Genomic DNA, 18,117 nt, shown 5'->3' on the forward strand with positions numbered 1-18,117 from the left:
TCTCTTCACCCTATCATAAAAAACGATCTTAAACGTTCTACGCAGATCTACCCGAAAATATCTATGTACTAGCCCATCTCAAAACTTCTCACGAACCAAACTCCACTCCGCAACCGTTGGCCCATCCGTCGCATCCTCCTTAAACTGATTTCCTCTCACCCCCAAATGCGCATACCTCCCACTCCACACACTCTCCGCTAGCGTAAAATTCGTCTGATTACCAACATACGGCTTAATTTCGTACGCAGTCACAGGATCCCACGGCGCACTGATATCCACACTGCCAGCTATCACTCTTCGCACATCCTCGGCCAGCTGCGCCGAAAACGGCGGAAGCGAGGAGTTTGAAAAGTAGATTTCGAAATGGGTGGGTGGCTGGTTCGCCCAGTCCATTACGATTTCGTTGATAGGGAAGAAAGCCAAGTCTCCGAGGTCGACGGTGAGGTAACTGGTTGTATTTGCGTACTCAGGTTGCCATTTCGTACTTGCGGCGCCGTCGATTGCGGCGATGGGGAATTGGCCCGGTTTATTGCGTTGAGGGGGTTGGAGGAGAGATTTACATTGGAGGATGTTTCCGCCTACGGTGAGGATCTCGCCCATGGGTCGGTTGCGTACTACAAGTGGTCCTTCGCCGAGCTCGTGCCATGTAATGTTGCGGCCGCTGCGGGTGCCGACTGTAACGGGGATGGGCTTGTCGAAGTACGTTGCATTTACTGAGGGGAGTGTGTATTTATCTCGTGGCAAGCGCTCTAATGTTGTATGTGTTGAGTTTGAAGTGGCGTTGATGCCGTGACCCATCCAGTAGAAGGTGCGGTAATTTAGGTATGGGATTTGCGGTGGCAGAGAGGGATCGATGTCCAACCTGTCGTAGTACAATCCCAAGCCGAGGTAGCCAAAGATTGCGACTCGGTTCGTTCCACCCATACCGGTCAGGAAAGGGAATGCTGGATGTGTTCCTCCATTCTCTTCCACATTGTCAATCAGCTGCTCAGAATACTGATACCATGGTGCGCGAAGGTAGGGCGAAGATGAGTAGACGTGGTAGGTAAAGCTCGAACATCCGGATGGAGAGACTTCATTGGCTACGACAGCGAAGGAGGAATATGTCATTGCGGGGCCGTCGAGGGATTGTTTTGCTGCGTAAAAATCCAGATTTGTCAAGCTGTAGGGATTCGGGTAGTGTAACAGATCATCTATGAGCACCACATCCGCTTGCTTGACTGCTACCGACCCGTTCATGCCAGTATATTCAACGATAATTCCAGTGTTGTCGTTAACTGGGAGTCGCATTTTTGCGGCTTTCTCGTTCCAGCTATCATTTTGACTACGCGCGAACCAAGAGTTGAATTCATTTGTTTCGAGGAAATGTTTCTGGATCAAGGCAGTAGTAAATCCCACATTGTTGACTTGGTTGGCATACTCGTCCGGATCAGTCGCATTCCATAGCTCCCAGTTTCCAGAAGTTTCATTGAAGTCCAGGACTTGGCCAAAAAAGTGTGCAATCGAGTTCGATATCGGTAGCAAGGTATCATTAAAGTACTCGGCATCACCAGTGATGATGAGATGATTGTTGAAGGCCAGGCTCATGTCACCGTTGAGATGATATTCGTAGTCGAAGCAGGCCCCAGTGCCTGTACAGTTTCCGAATCTCGCACTAGTCCAAGGATACACAGCACCCCCAGGAGTGAAGCGGCCTGTCTGGTTCTTGCTCGAGGTGAAGGCTGTTTGGACGTTTCGCTGCGCCTCATCGAAATGCTCTACATGATATTTGATAACGTTTTGCGCATGTTGAGGATGCGACACTTGGATTCCTGGAGCCATCCAAACTGTTGCATCCCAAAATATCATACCTCCATAACAGTCAGAGCCAAAACCGCAAACTGGAATGCTGTAGATGTCGAGTTTTGTGTTATTTGCTGCTGCAGCCACAGCGTTTGGCCCAACCATGTTGGAAAGAAGATAGAAAGGGTTTGTACGGGCCAGGATGTGTAGTTGCTGTACATCTGGATCATTGGGGAGAGATCCGTTCGGTAGATGGTAGTCGTCGACAGCGTCTGGCGTCAAGATAGATTCCCATTCTTCAATATGAGACTGTAGAAGCTTGTAGTAACCTTCTTTTGCGCCCAATATCGAAGCGTCCCGAGCCACACTTTGTGGATCAGGGAAGGCATCGGTTGAAGCGACTCCGATAAATTTGGTCACTTCGGTTGGTCGGAAGGCGGTTAGTTCGACTGGTACAGACTGCGCGATAGTTGACTCGTTGCCACTACCAAAGATGCCATCTGCTACTTCACTACGTGCACTGAGGTCAACCCAATCGCTAGCACCCAAAGTCGAATACACGTATGCGGTAACGTTTGTGATATTTCCTGGGCTTACGGCAGACCAGATAGTCGGGGTGTCTTTCTCAAACTTCTTCTGGACAAAATCCGAGCGCACAGCGCCATCCCCGTCTAGAATGTCATATACAGTCACATTATCGTCCCGGGTCGAAGTAAGTCGCAGTCTGACTACTGCCTTGTTAACGTAGAGCTTGTGAACAAAAAGCTGATAGTTGACATCGATGGTTCCATCACCCCGGCCACCCGGTTTCCAGTTGTACCGCCAACTCGCAATGCCAGCTTTTACATCCAGGCTTGAGACGAAATCCGAGATATGATCGGGGTTGACAGATGCATTCAGGAACTCGCCATTCGCTTCAACGATAAGGCCGCTCCAATGTGGGATACCGGCAATAAAGCTTTCCCAACCGTATTGATAAAGCCATGGGTAGTTGGATCCAACGGTTCGTGGCTGGCTGTTCCAAAAGCCCGCTATAGTAGAGAAAGCCTGTCGTCGACTGAAAAGCGGCCATCCGCTTATGACATCGCCATCGACTGGTTCGTCGACTTCGAAAAATGGTCCTGCGGAAGCGACATTGATACCAAAATAGCCGTTTGCGAGCGTCAAGCGGGATTGGTAGTGGCCTTGGTCTAGAGCATGTGTTGAAATCACAGAGTTGTCGTCATCCCATGTCACATGCTTGAATTGGTCTTGCTCGCTGCTAGTGGAGCCCAGCGCTAGGTGTGTTGTTGCTAGAAGACCGACTGTAGCTTGGAGGAATCTATCCGGTCGCATGTTTTGGGCAATCGAAGGGGAAATAAAATTCGAGGCAAAGGCCTCAACATGCCAGGCACACGGACTTTAAAGCACAAAGCCACGACGATCACCCATGCGGCTGACTAGTGACGCCCACGGAGCTTTATTTGGTCGCTTTCTTTTCCATTTCCCACACCGCTAGGCACGGGTTAGGTGTCCCGATAGCTTGTCATGCGGGCGCTACCCGTTCACGCTCTTTGGCCACCGCCGGGGCTTTTAGTGCAGACTGACATCCCTCCGGCGCTTCCCGATGCAGCAAAGAGTGGCTTATTTGAGCAGCATATGTAAGTTTATCGAGTAAAGGCAAATTGTACTGCATAGCGCCCAAGCCGCAGACGATGGAAAAGCCAAAGACGTGTTGATCGCAGGTAGGGCAGGCAATGAGGTGTGCCGTTTCGGGATCGTGCGCAGCTGACGTCATGTGGCCATCGTCCGATGTATCACTAGATGCGTGGCCTTGTTCTCTATCGGATTCCGAGTGGTATCGACAGTGTGACGGGCTGATTCTACTGACGTCCAGACATGTTATCGCAAATGTGTGAATGGTTGGTACTGGCGTTACCTGTTGCAGACTTGACGTGACTGCAACTCCGCGTTCCAGCCCCAACACGTGTTGCAGACTAGCCCCTAAAATCAGCATGTCAACCGAGCAACACATCCCCGTTTTTCCCATTACCATGGCTCGTCGAATCATCTCGAAACTTACCCAAGTATTCAACAAGAAAAATGATGATCACGATTTCTACACCCCACTGGCTGCTGATCCGCCTACCATTCGTCTCCTACGCTTGCTGCCTGGGCACCGGGAGGACGATATCAATGCGCAGCTTCAGCCTTATTCCATAGCCAAAGCTCAAAACCGTTATATTACCATTTCCTATACGTGGGGGCATGCAGAGGTTGTCCCAAACCGATTAATAAGATGCAACGACAAACTCATCTTCATTTCTGAGAACCTTTTTACCGCCCTTCGCACGCTACGACAACCTGACCATCCCATACTGCTCTGGGCTGATGCACTCTGCATCAATCAAGATGATACTTCGGAACGCACACAGCAAGTTGGTTTGATGGGTGAAATATACCGTAATAGCAAAGAAACCATGATTTGGCTGGGCGAGCCTGCTGCTAACGAGGATGTCGGTACCGATCTTTTGAGAAGATATCATGTCCAGGGACCGACCAGTGCTTCGACAAGCTACAGGTCCAAAGAGATTTCCCTAGAACCCGTATGGACAGGCGATTCAAATGACAATGAGCTGCGTAACGCATATTTGCTCGACTTCAAGCGCTCTAGTGCGTCTAATGTGAATGCACAGCTGATGGGACGCCCCCGTGTTGACGATGACAGCACTGGCTCCGATGTCTTTGGAGCCTTTTGCTTGTTACAAGACTATGCGGAAGGCACTTCATATCCTTTGCTTAATGCTTTACACCACGAGAAGACTGTCGCATTACAAAAGCATGGAGTTACTAGCAGCTGGCATGGCTTGGTACTCGCAAGAGCTCATGTGCGTGGTTCAAGATCTTCCAGAGTCTGGGCGGGTCTTGCAAGGCTGATGAGTAGACCTTGGGTCCATATCTCCTTCCCTTCTTCATAGCATAAGCTGATAGTAATAGTGGCAACGTGTGTGGGTCATTCAAGAGACTGTATTGTCTCGCAAAGCTACCATTCGATACGGAGTGCTGTCAGCCCCCTGGTCAATGTTTGCCAAAGCTGCTACCAATCACATTAAACAGCGTCACACATTATGTCTGGACTTGGCTGGCACCCTTCAGGGGCAAGACATTCTAGATCAGTTCAGTGATTTTGTGCTTCGCATAGAGGACACTAGACTTCAATACCTCGCTCGCTCAAGTAGTGGAACGATATTGCAGCTGCTATGGAGATTCAGGCCACTGCAAGCGACTGAGAAGCGGGACAAGATCTTTGCCCTCCTTGGCCTGACGACCAACTGGCAAGATCTTCCACCATTGTTACCTGACTATACTTCTGATACTGCTGCGACTTTTACGAGCACAACTGTGACTAACATACAACGAGCTGGGTCATTATCAGTTCTCGCGGGTGATCTTGAAGCTGTCCTCAACCGGAAGCGATTGGACGGCATCCCTTCTTGGGTCATGGACTGGTCGCTCCCATGTCTTCCAGTCGAGATTGAAAGAGTGAACTCTCTATGCATCTACAAAGCGTCTGGATCTCGAATAGGAACCGTTCGATTCCATCAGATAAACCAACTTCTCGATGTTGAGGCAGTGTATGTTGATAGTGTGACGACAGTAGGGGAAGTCAGTCGACACACACAAATCAGCGACACATGTGCCGTCATACGATCTTGGAATCTACTCACAAAATCGCTCGAGCAATCAAATCACACATACCCTAGTGGTGGGACCTACGAAAACGCTTTCTGGCGTACACTCATCGGGGATGTTGTACGTACCAGCACAGATCCAGATACTTACTGGAAGCAAGAATCTTATCGGCGTGCAATACCAGAAGACTATGAGGCTTTCAGGGCGTGGAGCATGTGGTCTCGCTGCATATCCCGTGATACATTCAGTCGTTCTGCAGCATTCAGCAAGCGCGATCTTGACGAAGGCATTTCAGCAATTCACCACGCTCTCAAAAACGCAACGACTTCTCGGCGCTTCTTTCTCACTAGCTCTGGTTACATGGGTCTCGGACCAAAGACAACTGCTGAGGGTGACAAGATCTATGTCTTTAAGGGTAGCAACATTCCGTTCATGGTCCGACAGGGTTTACCTGTATCTATTAACAACGATGATTGGGCAACTCTTGTTTCGGGAAGCGAGGATGGGGGCGAAGAGCATACTCGTCACCCCGCTGGTCATGTGCTTGACGCTTTCCAGATGGTTGGCGATTGCTTCATGTATGGCGCGATGGACGGCGAGTTTTTCGAACAACCTCACGCTGAAATATGTCATCTCTACCTTCCTTGAGTTCTTTTTTTCTTCCTGCGTTTCGGTCGCCATACGGGCAAATGCACATGTAATTTCGATCGGACAACTCTGCATCAAGCACAGCATTATTGAAAATGATAATTACTACAAGAGGTATGTAATCCCGACAGGTAGAATGAGTATGCGGAGATTCTATCGTTTGGCTCAGTAGCACCATTCAGCCATGCGCCAGGCATGGGCTGACACAGTATTGGGTGGCTAATAGTCCTTCACGCAGGCAAGAGCATAGCCCCGCTAATTCCTCGTGGAGTCACCTGAGTGGACCGTTCTCACCCCCACTTCTACAGCCTGATGCGCCACCAAACTGTTTCGGAGCCTTCATGCAGTATGATAGGTATCATTTAGTGGTGTCGAGAGAGTAGGCACCACATGCGTACTACCGCACTGCCTCGTTGCTGCATGCACCTACCTACTTTGACAAGAAGTGCGCCGTTATATAAACCACCTCATTCATACTTGTTTCCTCATCGCTCATCGAAAAAAATACCTCATCTATGGTTCATCTCTAAATACACATGGTACCATGTGAAGCAACAGCACGCCATAATATCGAGCAGACTCGCAGTCCTTGCAAGGCTACAGCTCAACGCCTATTGACTTAGCACACCCACCTCGGTCGCGCCATATCAGCTATTTGCATTATTTCCAGTCATGGAAGGCCCCTATGCCGTGACACCACTTAGCCATGATACTTCAACGCCTCAGTTCAGACTCCTTGAATTGCATCCGAGCACACAGTCCTCTCTGATCGAGTGCAGTCTTCGATCCTATTCTTTCGACGAGAGCTATCCAGCTTACAAAGCATTGTCTTACACTTGGGGGTCGGTAAAGGATACCTATCAACTACGTCTCAATGGATACGAATTTTCTGTTTCCCGCAATCTGTGGACCTTCTTAGAGCAAATGCATCTCCAAAGGCGACATGGAGTCTACTGGATTGATGCTATTTGCATCAACCAAAGTAACACACTGGAAAAGAACCATCAAGTTCAAATGATGCGACGTATCTACAGCACCGCTGAGCAAGTAGTGATCTGGCTCGGCGAGGCGACTCAAGACAAGACAAGCGACATGGCTATGGACGTAGTGGCCAGCACACACAAATGGGTATCAAACAGGAGATCTGGCGATTCCATGCACGAATCGCATTTCATCTGGGATGAGAGAGAAACGCGCGCTGTAAAACACCTTTTTTCCCGGGACTACTGGACGAGGATCTGGATCGTACAAGAAACCGTGGTTGCCAAAGACATTTCAGTGTACTGTGGGTCAAAGAGTGTTGAATGGAAAGCATTAGGCAGTGTTTCAGGATATGTGGATTCTTCACTTCCGAAGTACTTGAGAGACATAGCCCATTTCTATGGATCACCAGCGGTCAACCTATACTCTAAATGGTACCTATCTCACTCACATAAATCAAGGATCGGTCTTACTCAACTGCTCTATGACTACCAATATTTCAACGCGTCAAATATTCTCGACAAGGTGTATGCCTTATGCGGAATCGCAAGTGATGGTGGCAGCATTGTTATCGATTACAATATCTCACCAGGGGCCCTGGTAGCTCATCTCCTTGATCAAGCTCCTAAAAGTTTCTCAGAAAACGAGCGAAGGGATTTAGAATTTTCGGCACATAAAGCTCTAGCATCCGATCGAAGATTTACGAGATTTTCTCAAAAAGATACAGAATTTGGTCAAGAAGGTACGAAACCTAGACGAAGGTAAACGAAATCTAACCCAAAGGATACAAAATCTAGCCAAAAAGATTCCGAAAACTCGTAGGAATGATAAAAGGTCTAGTCAAAGAAATTCGAAACCAAAACTAAAAGATACGAAACCTGGTCGGAGATACACCAAATCTAAACGAAAAGATACAAGTCTCGTGTTAATTGTCCCATCTTCATCTATCTTCTTCTCCTTGGTGCGTAGCGTAGTGGGCTGTGTCCTCCCACAAAGATAGTTATCTATTCCCTTATATGCTGAAATTGAAAACGAAGAAGATGGTGCACAAGTCGAGTAAATCTTTGAACAATATGTCTGTACTAATATCTTGAGATTTATATTCTCTATATAACTAGCCTCCTACAATTCCATACCAATCTTCTCACACCAAAATCCCGCACCTAAACTCAAGGCGTACACCCCTTAGACGGCGCATACCCAACCTCTTTCCGGTACGGATACCTCTCTGTACAGTGCACCAACCGCCCCCTAACCCAAACCGCAAGCGTATTCCTATCATCGCCACTATACACCCACTTCTCCACCCTATCCTGCCAACTCTCCCACCCAAACACATCCACGGGTCCCTCCTCAAACGCGCCCGCTTCGCTCCCAAACTCGCCCACAGCACCCAGACTAATCATCTGCGCATCCCACTCCTTCCCAACTTCAAACCCGCCAACCGTATCTTGCAGCCCTACCACTGCGGCACCACCGCGGGTAGCAAGGTACAAAGCCTCTTCTGTAGATAGCTTGACGGCATCCGAAGACGTCTGGATGCAGAGGTGCCGCGATACCCAAATCGCCTGCCTCACATTCTCCAAAATCGAGGGGGAGAAGCCGCCGGAGATGTCTGTGCCCAGGCCAATCGTGTGGCCTTCATCCAGCAACGAGCGGATAGGGGCGCAGCCCGATGTAATCGCCGTATTCGACGCAGGACAATGACTAATTTTACTTTTCCGGGCGAGGATCAAGCGGCGTTCCTCGGGGGTGAGGTGGACGCAATGTGCTAAGATTGTTTTATCGGTGAGGAGACCATGGGTGTCGTAGACATCTGCATAGCTCTTTGAATCAGGGAAGAGGCTCTTGACAAGTTCGATTTCACCCTTGTTTTCGGAAATGTGGGTTTGGACGTGGGCGTCTGTTTCTTGGGCTAGGCGGCCCATTGCGCTGAGGCAGTCAGGAGTGCAGGAGGGGGCGAAACGCGGGGTTATGATTGGTTTTACGATGGAGCCTTTGGGGTCGATGGAGCGGATGTATTCGATGCTGGATTTGGAGTCTAGGTAGCTTTGGTCTACGCTGGTGTCGCGGTAGTATTCTGGGCTTAGGTCGCTGTTCATGCATACGCGGCCGATGAGGGCACGCTGACCGCGCTCCAGACATATGTCGGCGAGGGTGTTGGTGGCGGGGACGTGGATGGTGGCGTAGTATGCGGCTGTGGTTGTGCCGTGTGAGAGTGTTCTTGAGACGAAGTTGTTGTACACGCGGTATGCACGCTTGATGTCGGAGAAAGAGGATTCAGTGGGAAAGGTATACTTTTGCAACCAATCCAGGAGTGTGGTCTTGCCGAACAGACCGGTATTCGGGTGCTGGGGCGCGTGGACGTGGGTGTCGATGAAGCCTGGGAAGAAGAATCCGTTGCTGGTTTCGCTGATCGAGACGACCTTGGCGTCTGTCCAGGCAGTGTCCAGGGAAGAGAGAAGGGAGGCCAGAGACTCCACGTCGCGATTTACGAAGCGGATAATGCCACTGGAGTCCACGCCGATGGCGCCATGGGGCTCGATTTCTAGCGTGCTGAGGGATATGCTATGGACGAAAGGACCAAAGTAGATTGTACGTGGTATGGGTGTTGATGCTGCCATTTTTCTCTTGAATGTTCCCTACACAACTCTTGTTCCTCTCGCTGCTCTTGTGTAAATCCAGAAATTCTATTTGGAATTGAGGCAGATACACCGCTCTTGCCACGGAAGTCGACAGAGTTTCGGACCAAGATACCGGTAAATCCGCGGGCCAAGTGTCCTAATCGTTTTGTTTGTTCGCCGAGAAAGAGAAAGAAAAATCTAGTTGTGATACAAGTGCAGAAAAGGGTCAAAGAGAACACTTTATATACACTCAACTCTCAGCAATGGAGGTGTACAGAATTGAAGAGGGACAGCCGGCGTCCTTTATCAGTTCCTAACAAGGGATGACGGGTTATAAGCGGTTTAGCGGGGGGTCGCTAATGTTTACCACGTGGAGCCGAACCGGGGCGTCACTAGGTACTTCTGGGGTCATCGGCGTCCTCCGATCAGCAATTCACCACCACCATCACATTTGGGAAAAGTAAAATGTGAAAGGGGCTTAGTGCTCAGCTCTCGCTTCCTCATACATGGTCAATCACAACCCCACAATACGGCAGGGTGAAACAATGGATGGGAGCCACACAAAAAGGAAGTTTACATGTTTCTTGGACTAAACACTTCCGCAATGCGCCGGTAGCCTATCGCTGCGGCCATCACCTATGGGCCTTCCAATAGTCCTTCCACATCTGCACGTACGCCCATAACTTTCTTTTTGTTCTGGTCAGGTACAAACAACGCCAGGATATTCCCCATTTACAGCACGCCTGAAAACTCCATGATAGCTTTCTCTGCGAAAGCGGAACACAGCCTGCCCATATTTGTCTGCCAAGGAAGAGCCGCTATCCAGAACAGGATGCGCGTGGGTATGATTATAGGCTGTAGTCGTGAATGGCTTGTGGGCCTTGGTCGTTATAATCTGGGCGTGTCATGTAGCCCTTGCTTTGACCTTGGTCGACTACAAAAATGACTTTGGCCGCGACCTGGGCGCCCAAGAAGGTTGATTCATCAAAACCAACCTCTTTGAATTCTGGAAAGTACTCTGGGGGCTTGACAAACTTAACAGACGTGGGTGTTTGGCCATGTGAAGAGTGCAAGTTGTGTGACATGCCAGGCATGCTTCCATGGGGCATCATGTGTTGCGTCTGAGCCGTGGTAGCTGCTAGTAGAAGTGGGTTGACTTGAGAGTTGCCATGTGGGCCAAGTTGGGGTTGTGGCGTGTTGGTTCCAGTACCCGCAGGTGTTGAGACATTGGACGGGATCTCAGATGTGAAAATGGTAGCAGATGAGGGCGACACTAGATACTTGGCCTGGATGGTCTGTATGAGAGATTCCCTAAAGCCTGAGTTCGTGTTAGTAGGCTTCAAATAATTTGGTGTGCAGATAGTGAAACCTACCTCGTAGCTTCGCTCCATTACCGCAGACAATCAACTGATCCCAAAGATCGCTTCGTTTGCCAACCTCGTCAATAGACGAGATTACCCTGTATACGGCATCTGCAATCTTCTCTAGTGTGCCATTTCCATCTGCCATGAATCGCTCATTGCCAACTTCTATCTCACGTCTTATTGATCCTGTCCTCTTGTTTGTGTTGTTGGCTTCGCCAGTGCCGTTTACCTCGGTGGTAGCAGCAGGCTCACCCTCCTCTTCATTTTCATTTGGTTTCCTGCTGGGGCCCTCATCCAACACCCCCTTTGCATCAGCCATCTCTTGATTGTTCAGGTTCATATTCTTCAAGGTATCCAGGAGCGCATGATCCTCATACAGGAATGTGGCTTTTTCGAGCTTCGAGTTGGGTAGCTTTACAGGCTTGTTTGCTTGGGGAGCTGGAGCGCCCTTCTTTTTAGCATTGGCCTTTTCTTGTTTCTCCTTCTCCTTCTTGGCAAGGTACTCTGACATCTTGCCACCAGCCACAATGCTTGCGACGTCTAGAACTCCCTCATCCTCGCCAGTTCCTTCTTCTCCGACCTCAGTATCTACGCCAGGACCCCGTGGCACGTTTCCGATTGCAGCTGCAGCTGCAGCGCCAGATCCCGGTGCTCCTGTAGAAGCTGCTGCTGCGGGGTTGCTCACGCCATCGGCGACAGGCGCATCTTTTGATCCTGGTAGTGGAACTCCTGGGGGGAGAAGCTCGCATATCGGCGACCTCTTGAGCTGTTCGCACATGTCGCGGTTGAAGCCTTTTGGCTTCAGCTTGGCGAGGAGGCCTTCGGTAAAGGCTTCGCCTCCGCATCCTGCTAGGGAGATTACTCTACCCTGTGTATGCGGGATGAACTCACTGACAGCAGTCACGTCTGCCTTGTCTTTGCCGACATCGATGACAGTCGCCGTGTGCACACCATATGCCCAAGCTGTCGCCAGTGCTGCGTCCATCAAGCCGAAAGCGGGTACCTTGAATTTCTCAAAGAAGAACTGCGTGAGTTTCTCGTGCTCTCGCGGCGTCCATGCTGGCTGGGCAATGAGAAGGATCGGAGTGTGAAAGGGCGGGTTGAGTGAGTTGTAGACGTGGGTGATGAGAGCGAAGAAGCATGGCCAGTCGACAATCCTGCCCTGCTGAATGGGCCATATGGCGCCTTCCTCTGAGACACGGTCCTCGTCCCATATGACCTCCTCTTCACCCTCAGCGGGCTTGCTATCTTCTTGCGACTCGTCCTTGGCCTCACCATTCTCTGCTGCTGGGCGATCCTGCCGTCTCCGGATCTTATATGGCTCAAACTCGCCCTCCTTCTCAGCAGGGAACATGCGCGACCTCAGGCGGAGGCGCGCCGGGGTGAAGGACTCGGGCAGGCCCAGCTGCGCGACAGTCGTCTCGGAGCCGGGCGAAATAATCTGCAGGGCGTTAGCGCATGCGGCGAGCGATCAGCAGCGCATGTGAGACTGACGATGATCTGGTCATCCTTGAAGGGCGGCATGGCGGCGCAATTGGTGAGGTATACAACATGTACACAAAGCTCCGGCGCGTGCGAGAGCTTCCAGCCCAGCCTACCGCGATGGACTTCGCGACTGCGGCGCTAGCCGGCGCACGGGCGCGGGTAGTCTGACTTCACAACCAAGTTGGCACCCACCCCCACATGATGCCCACCCTTCTTGTCCCAATCTCTCAATTGCGTTCCCGAATGTTCCAACGTGCCCTCGCAACAGTTCATCATGCGGATCCAGTCTCCACGGGATCAGACTAGCACCGCCCCAGACCTCTGTTCATGATATCTCCCCATCCAGGACACATCCATAAGTACATTCCCGTCGCCCACCATGTCCTCCATGGCAGCCTCGGCAACTGCCGCCTCTCAATCCCTCGCAGAAGCCTCCAAAGCAGCCGTCTCCAGTGCAGCAAAGGTTCTCTCTACGCCTGTCATGCGTGTCAAGGTCGCCGATGCCCCTCCCCCGTCCAGCTTTGGTCTGCTTGGCCGTGTCATTCTCTCTATCTTCAGCGTGTTGCCTTCCGTTCTGTACTGGACCAGTTACACTTTGCCGGCATGGCTCTTTACACTCTTCTCCATGAGCTTGACTTTCACCATGAACTTCACCACGTTGTATGTCACCCGGGCCGGTCCATGGTCTTTGCTGAATAAATTATCAGGATGCTTGTTGTGGTTTTCGCCGTGTCTACCATCAGCTACTTTGTGAGGTACCGGTACATGACCATGTACGCAAGACTGCCGCCTGAACCCCAACGTGAGGAACCTCAGGTCGAAGTTTTTCCAGACAGTGCCGAAAGCGACTCGAAGAGGGGCTTGTCTAACTATCTTGATGAATTCCTGAGTGCCATCAAGGTCTTCGGTTATTTGGAGCGCCCAGTCTTTCACGAGCTCACGCGCACCATGCAGACTCGCCGATTGGTGGCTGGAGAGACCATTCTATTGGAGGAAGAGAAAGGCTTTTGTCTCGTGGTAGACGGCCTGGTCCAAATCTTTGTCAAGTCAAATCGTGCAGAATCTGATTCGGATGAAGACGAAATGGGCGGTGAATCACCAGACGGCTCTGCACAGCAAGGCCACCGACAAGGCTATCAGCTTCTCACCGAAGTGAAAAATGGAGCGCCCATGTCCTCTATGTTCTCCATACTGTCCCTATTTACAGAAGACGTCAAGCTGCGTCATGACCAAGATGATCTTGCAGATTTAAGTGTACCAACATCCCCTCGTGGTCAAGCCGTACCGCCCTTGTCTCGAACCGGCAGCTTTGGTATGGACAATTCAAGACCACAAACACCTCGCGAAGTTCCAGAGTCCAAATTGCGACACCGAAGAACATCAACTCTGAATAGTCCAACAGCAGGTGGCCGGCTCGAAAGCGTACCACCTCTATCATTAGACATGGACGGATTCGGTGGTGAACGCCTCAAACACACCAAAACTCGAAAATCACCCTCGCAGCCTGCAAAGCTGAAATCGGCACACCCAGACATTGTCGCACGCGCTGCTGTAGACACGACCATTGCCATCATACCCGCTACTGCATTTCGTCGATTGACGCGCATCTACCCCAAAGCAACGGCGCATATTGTACAAGTTATTCTTACACGTCTACAAAGAGTTACACTTGCCACCAGTCATGAATATCTGAGTTTGACAAACGAAGTGCTTCGTACAGAGAAGCTTATGAACAAGTACACCACATACAATCTTCCGGGCTTCCTGCGAGACGCTCCGCTCGAGCGACTCAAGGAAAAGTTTGCTAAAGAGACGGAGCGCATTGGTCCGGATGAAGGCATGAAGGGCATCGCACTGCACAACCCGGGCGCTGGTCGTCGAAACAGATCCAGTGTATCATTAAGACGAGGCACAGCTGCGCAAGCTCGCCTTGCCGCTGCACGGGGCGCAACACTCAACGCTGGCTCTGAAACGATGCCTACAATCACTTCACCAGATCAAGGACCGCGCAATGATCGTGTCAGCGCGGGCGATCTGTTGACCAACTCACAAGCGACCCGAGGGGCAGGCCGCAGTGGTCGCAACAGCTTCTCTCAGCCATTTCAACAAGAACGCCGCGATGCTCGGACACCACTCGATGCCGGCTCTTTCAATCCCTTTGCTTCTCCCTCACTTCGTCCCAAGACACTTCATCGCCAAGAATCTATTGACGAGGCCACCGTTTTCAGAGAGTCCATACTTGGTTGCATGTTCAAGGCTATAGGACTTACCGATCCGGAAAACCCAATGCCCAGACCGACTGCCTCAGTAGAGCAGTCACCCCAACTCGTTTCATTCGACGCTAGCCGGCAGAAGGCCGTCTTCACTAATGCATTTGGCTTCATTGATCCTTACGCAGCTTCACGAGATGGCGATACCGAATCTGTCGCATCTGCGTCAGGCATGTCGAACGCGAGCGGTGTAGGATCGCACAACATTGTGGAAGAGATTGTAAATGACGTAGAGATTGTCTTCTTCCCCAAAGATTCTGTTCTTGTAGAGCAAGGCGAACGAAACCCCGGCTTGTACTATGTGATTGACGGGTTCCTCGACGTGAGCGTACTTATGCAAGAAGAGAAATCTGAAACTAGTACGTTCGGAAATTTTTCGAATGTTCCTGGATACACTGAGGAAGACCTGTTTGGCCCTCCACTCCGACCAATTAGCTCGAATACTCCTTCACGTTCGGGTGGGGAAGGCACAAAGAAGAAGCGCACACGGCGGAGTCTCTTCATGACAAAACCTGGTGGCCTAGCCGGATATCTTGGAGCAATATCATCTAACCGGTCTTTTGTTGATGTTACTGCCAAAACCGACGTCTACGTAGGCTTCCTGCCTCGTGCAGCCATTGAAAGGATAGTGGAGCGCTATCCAGTGGTGTTGCTTACCATGGCTAAGCGCCTAACGACACTCCTTCCACGTCTGGTTCAGCACATCGACTTTGCACTTGAATGGGTTCAGGTGAACGCTGGGCAAGTCATCTACAACCAGGGCGATGCGAGTGATGCAATCTATATCGTCTTGAACGGACGATTAAGAGCAATCCGTGACGCTGAAAATAACGATGTCAAGGTTATTGGCGAATACGGTCAGGGCGACAGCGTGGGCGAGCTCGAAGTACTTACCGAATCATCGCGTCCTGGGTCGTTGCACGCCATTCGGGATACCGAACTTGCCAAGTTTCCAAAGACACTTTTCAACAGCCTTGCTTTGGAGTATCCTGGAATTACTATCAAAATCTCGAAGATTATCGCGTCTCGGATGCGAGCTTTGGTCGATGATCCACTTCACGAACAGAGTAAAGAGCGTAGTTCCAAGGCCACGCGGGCTAATGTGTCTTCGACGATAAATCTTCGCACTGTTACTATTCTTCCAGTCTCAGCTGGAGTCCCGGTGGTGGATTTTGGAAGCCGGCTTGTGAATGCACTCGCACAGATTGGCATACCTCAAGGCGTCGTGTCGCTCAATCAAGCTGCTATTCTGAACCATCTTGGAAGACATGCTTTCAGTCGAATGGGTAAACTCAAGCTCTCACAATACCTTGCTGACTTGGAAGTAAAGTATGGCATGGTGATCTATGTTGCTGACACGCCAGTCAAGTCACCTTGGACGCAGACATGTATCAACCAAGCGGATTGCATTCTTCTTGTGGGTTTGGCAGAGTCTTCTCCAAACATTGGCGAATACGAGCGTTTCCTATTGACGACGAAGACAACAGCGAGAAAAGAGTTGGTGCTTCTGCATTCGGAACGATACTGTGCTTCTGGTCTCACGCGAAAGTGGTTACGAAACCGACCTTGGATCAATGGCAGCCATCACCACATCCAGATGTCATTCCGCGCGACATCGGAACCAGTTCACCATGCTGGCCGGCGGTTTGGAAACGCACTTAAGCAACGAGTGCAAGTCATTCAGGCCGAGATCCAAAAATACACATCAAGGAAAGTTCGTCAAACGCCTCTCTACTCTGCAGATACACCGTTCAAGGGCGATTTCCATCGGCTCGCTCGCCGACTATGTGGTCGGTCAGTCGGCCTTGTGCTGGGGGGCGGTGGAGCTCGTGGTATTGCGCACATTGGCATTATCCGCGCACTAGAAGAGGCAGGAATCCCGATTGATATTGTAGGAGGGACCTCTATTGGCAGTTTTATCGGTGCTCTATACGCATGGGATGCAGATGTGGTTCCCATGTTTGGCAGGGCGAAGAAGTTCTCGGGTCGCATGGGCAGCATGTGGAGATTTGCACTTGATCTCACATATCCCTCGTGAGTTACAGAAAGTCGTCGGGGTGTGCGCTTAGTGCTAACTGTAAGCAGTGTTTCGTACACTACGGGCCATGAGTTCAACCGTGGCATCTTCAAAACTTTCGGCAACTCGCAGATTGAAGACTTCTGGCTTGAGTTCTATTGCAACACAACCAACATCAGCAAGTCGAGGTCGGAGGTTCACACGTCAGGCTACGTGTGGCGCTATGTCCGTGCGTCCATGTCACTTGCGGGACTACTGCCGCCACTATGCGACGATGGCAACATGCTTCTAGATGGAGGCTACGTTGACAACTTGACTGTAGCACACATGAAGAGTCTGGGTGCAGACATCATCTTTGCGGTGGATGTCGGCAGTCTTGACGACAACGCGCCACAAGCGTTTGGCGATTCACTCAGTGGCTTCTGGGCAACATTTAATCGGTGGAATCCATTCTCAAGTTTCCCCAACCCGCCGACGCTATCAGAGATCCAATCCCGACTGGCGTATGTGTCTAGTATTGATGCGCTGGAGCGCGCGAAGAATACGCCGGGATGCAGGTACCTGCGGCCACCTATCGATGCGTACGGCACACTAGACTTTGCGAAATTCGACGAGATATACGAAGTCGGCTACAAATATGGTGCGTTGTCGGAGTCGGGCCGGGCACAAAATTTTTCACAACTAACAGAGGACACACAGGCAAAGAGTTCCTAGCGCAGCTGCGTGAGCAAGGCGTGCTTCCAGTAACTGAAGAGACGGAGAAAGAAAAGAATCTCCGTCGGACAATGGCGCCGCGACGGGCGAGTATCTAGCGGGCTTGCGCAATGGCCGGGGCTGCGGAGTAAAACGGGCTGCGAGCTAATAGACAGGTATGAAGTAATGGAATGCCCAGGTAAGCGGCTTAGATTTGCCCAATAAGTGCTAGAGATGCGTGTGGATGCAAGGACGGTCATCTTGGGGTTTAGTGGGCCCCCGCCCGCCGCCGCCGACCAGCAACATGCCTGTCCTTATCGGCTGGGCTGCCCATTCTTACTGGGCGGATAGTGACGGGTTACCTGCTGCGTAGATAGATAGTCATCCATGGTCGCAACCAAAATAAAATTCAAGGACAAAAAAGTCTCGACGCAGCGCGATCCCTTTGTCTTTCTTTCCTCTCTGCAGCAGCAGCCGCAGCCGCAGCCTCACCTCATCGGCTGTGGGAAGTACAGGACAATTGCGTCTACTATCAGCATCACCTTTCCCCCAGCCCTGCTACTCGGGGAACACACTCGGGG

The 18,117-nt window shown here is 50.9% G+C and overlaps 6 protein-coding genes across 6 annotated transcripts; 3 read left to right on the top strand and 3 right to left on the bottom strand.

The window, feature by feature from the left end:
- Positions 1–78: 78 nt before the first annotated feature.
- On the bottom strand, positions 79–3,117 carry COCMIDRAFT_90915 (carbohydrate-binding module family 32 protein; the record flags this gene model as incomplete). The annotated part of the gene is made up of 1 exon (XM_007688167.1): positions 79–3,117. One exon carries the CDS (start codon positions 3,115–3,117, stop codon positions 79–81), a length of 3,039 nt encoding a protein of 1,012 aa, XP_007686357.1.
- Positions 3,118–3,815: 698 nt separating this feature from the next.
- On the top strand, positions 3,816–6,102 carry COCMIDRAFT_90856 (uncharacterized protein; the record flags this gene model as incomplete). The annotated part of the gene is made up of 2 exons (XM_007688168.1): positions 3,816–4,712; positions 4,759–6,102. The coding sequence occupies 2 exons, from the start codon at positions 3,816–3,818 to the stop codon at positions 6,100–6,102; spliced, it is 2,241 nt and encodes a 746-aa protein (XP_007686358.1).
- Positions 6,103–6,774: 672 nt separating this feature from the next.
- Positions 6,775–7,341, top strand: COCMIDRAFT_61370 (uncharacterized protein; the record flags this gene model as incomplete). The annotated part of the gene is made up of 1 exon (XM_007688169.1): positions 6,775–7,341. A coding segment is annotated over one exon (567 nt), but the record flags the coding sequence as incomplete, so codon positions are not given.
- Positions 7,342–8,252: 911 nt separating this feature from the next.
- Positions 8,253–9,707, bottom strand: COCMIDRAFT_35307 (uncharacterized protein; the record flags this gene model as incomplete). Its single annotated transcript, XM_007688138.1, has 1 exon — positions 8,253–9,707. One exon carries the CDS (start codon positions 9,705–9,707, stop codon positions 8,253–8,255), a length of 1,455 nt encoding a protein of 484 aa, XP_007686328.1.
- Positions 9,708–10,555: 848 nt separating this feature from the next.
- Positions 10,556–12,595, bottom strand: COCMIDRAFT_24926 (uncharacterized protein; the record flags this gene model as incomplete). The annotated part of the gene is made up of 3 exons (XM_007688119.1): positions 10,556–11,025; positions 11,081–12,512; positions 12,566–12,595. 3 exons carry the CDS (start codon positions 12,593–12,595, stop codon positions 10,556–10,558), a joined length of 1,932 nt encoding a protein of 643 aa, XP_007686309.1.
- Positions 12,596–13,037: 442 nt separating this feature from the next.
- Positions 13,038–17,655, top strand: COCMIDRAFT_90994 (uncharacterized protein; the record flags this gene model as incomplete). The annotated part of the gene is made up of 4 exons (XM_007688170.1): positions 13,038–13,216; positions 13,264–16,860; positions 16,912–17,483; positions 17,543–17,655. 4 exons carry the CDS (start codon positions 13,038–13,040, stop codon positions 17,653–17,655), a joined length of 4,461 nt encoding a protein of 1,486 aa, XP_007686360.1.
- Positions 17,656–18,117: the final 462 nt, after the last annotated feature.

This window comes from Bipolaris oryzae (assembly GCF_000523455.1).
Source record: "Bipolaris oryzae ATCC 44560 unplaced genomic scaffold scaffold_38, whole genome shotgun sequence".
Lineage (NCBI taxonomy): Eukaryota > Fungi > Ascomycota > Dothideomycetes > Pleosporales > Pleosporaceae > Bipolaris > Bipolaris oryzae.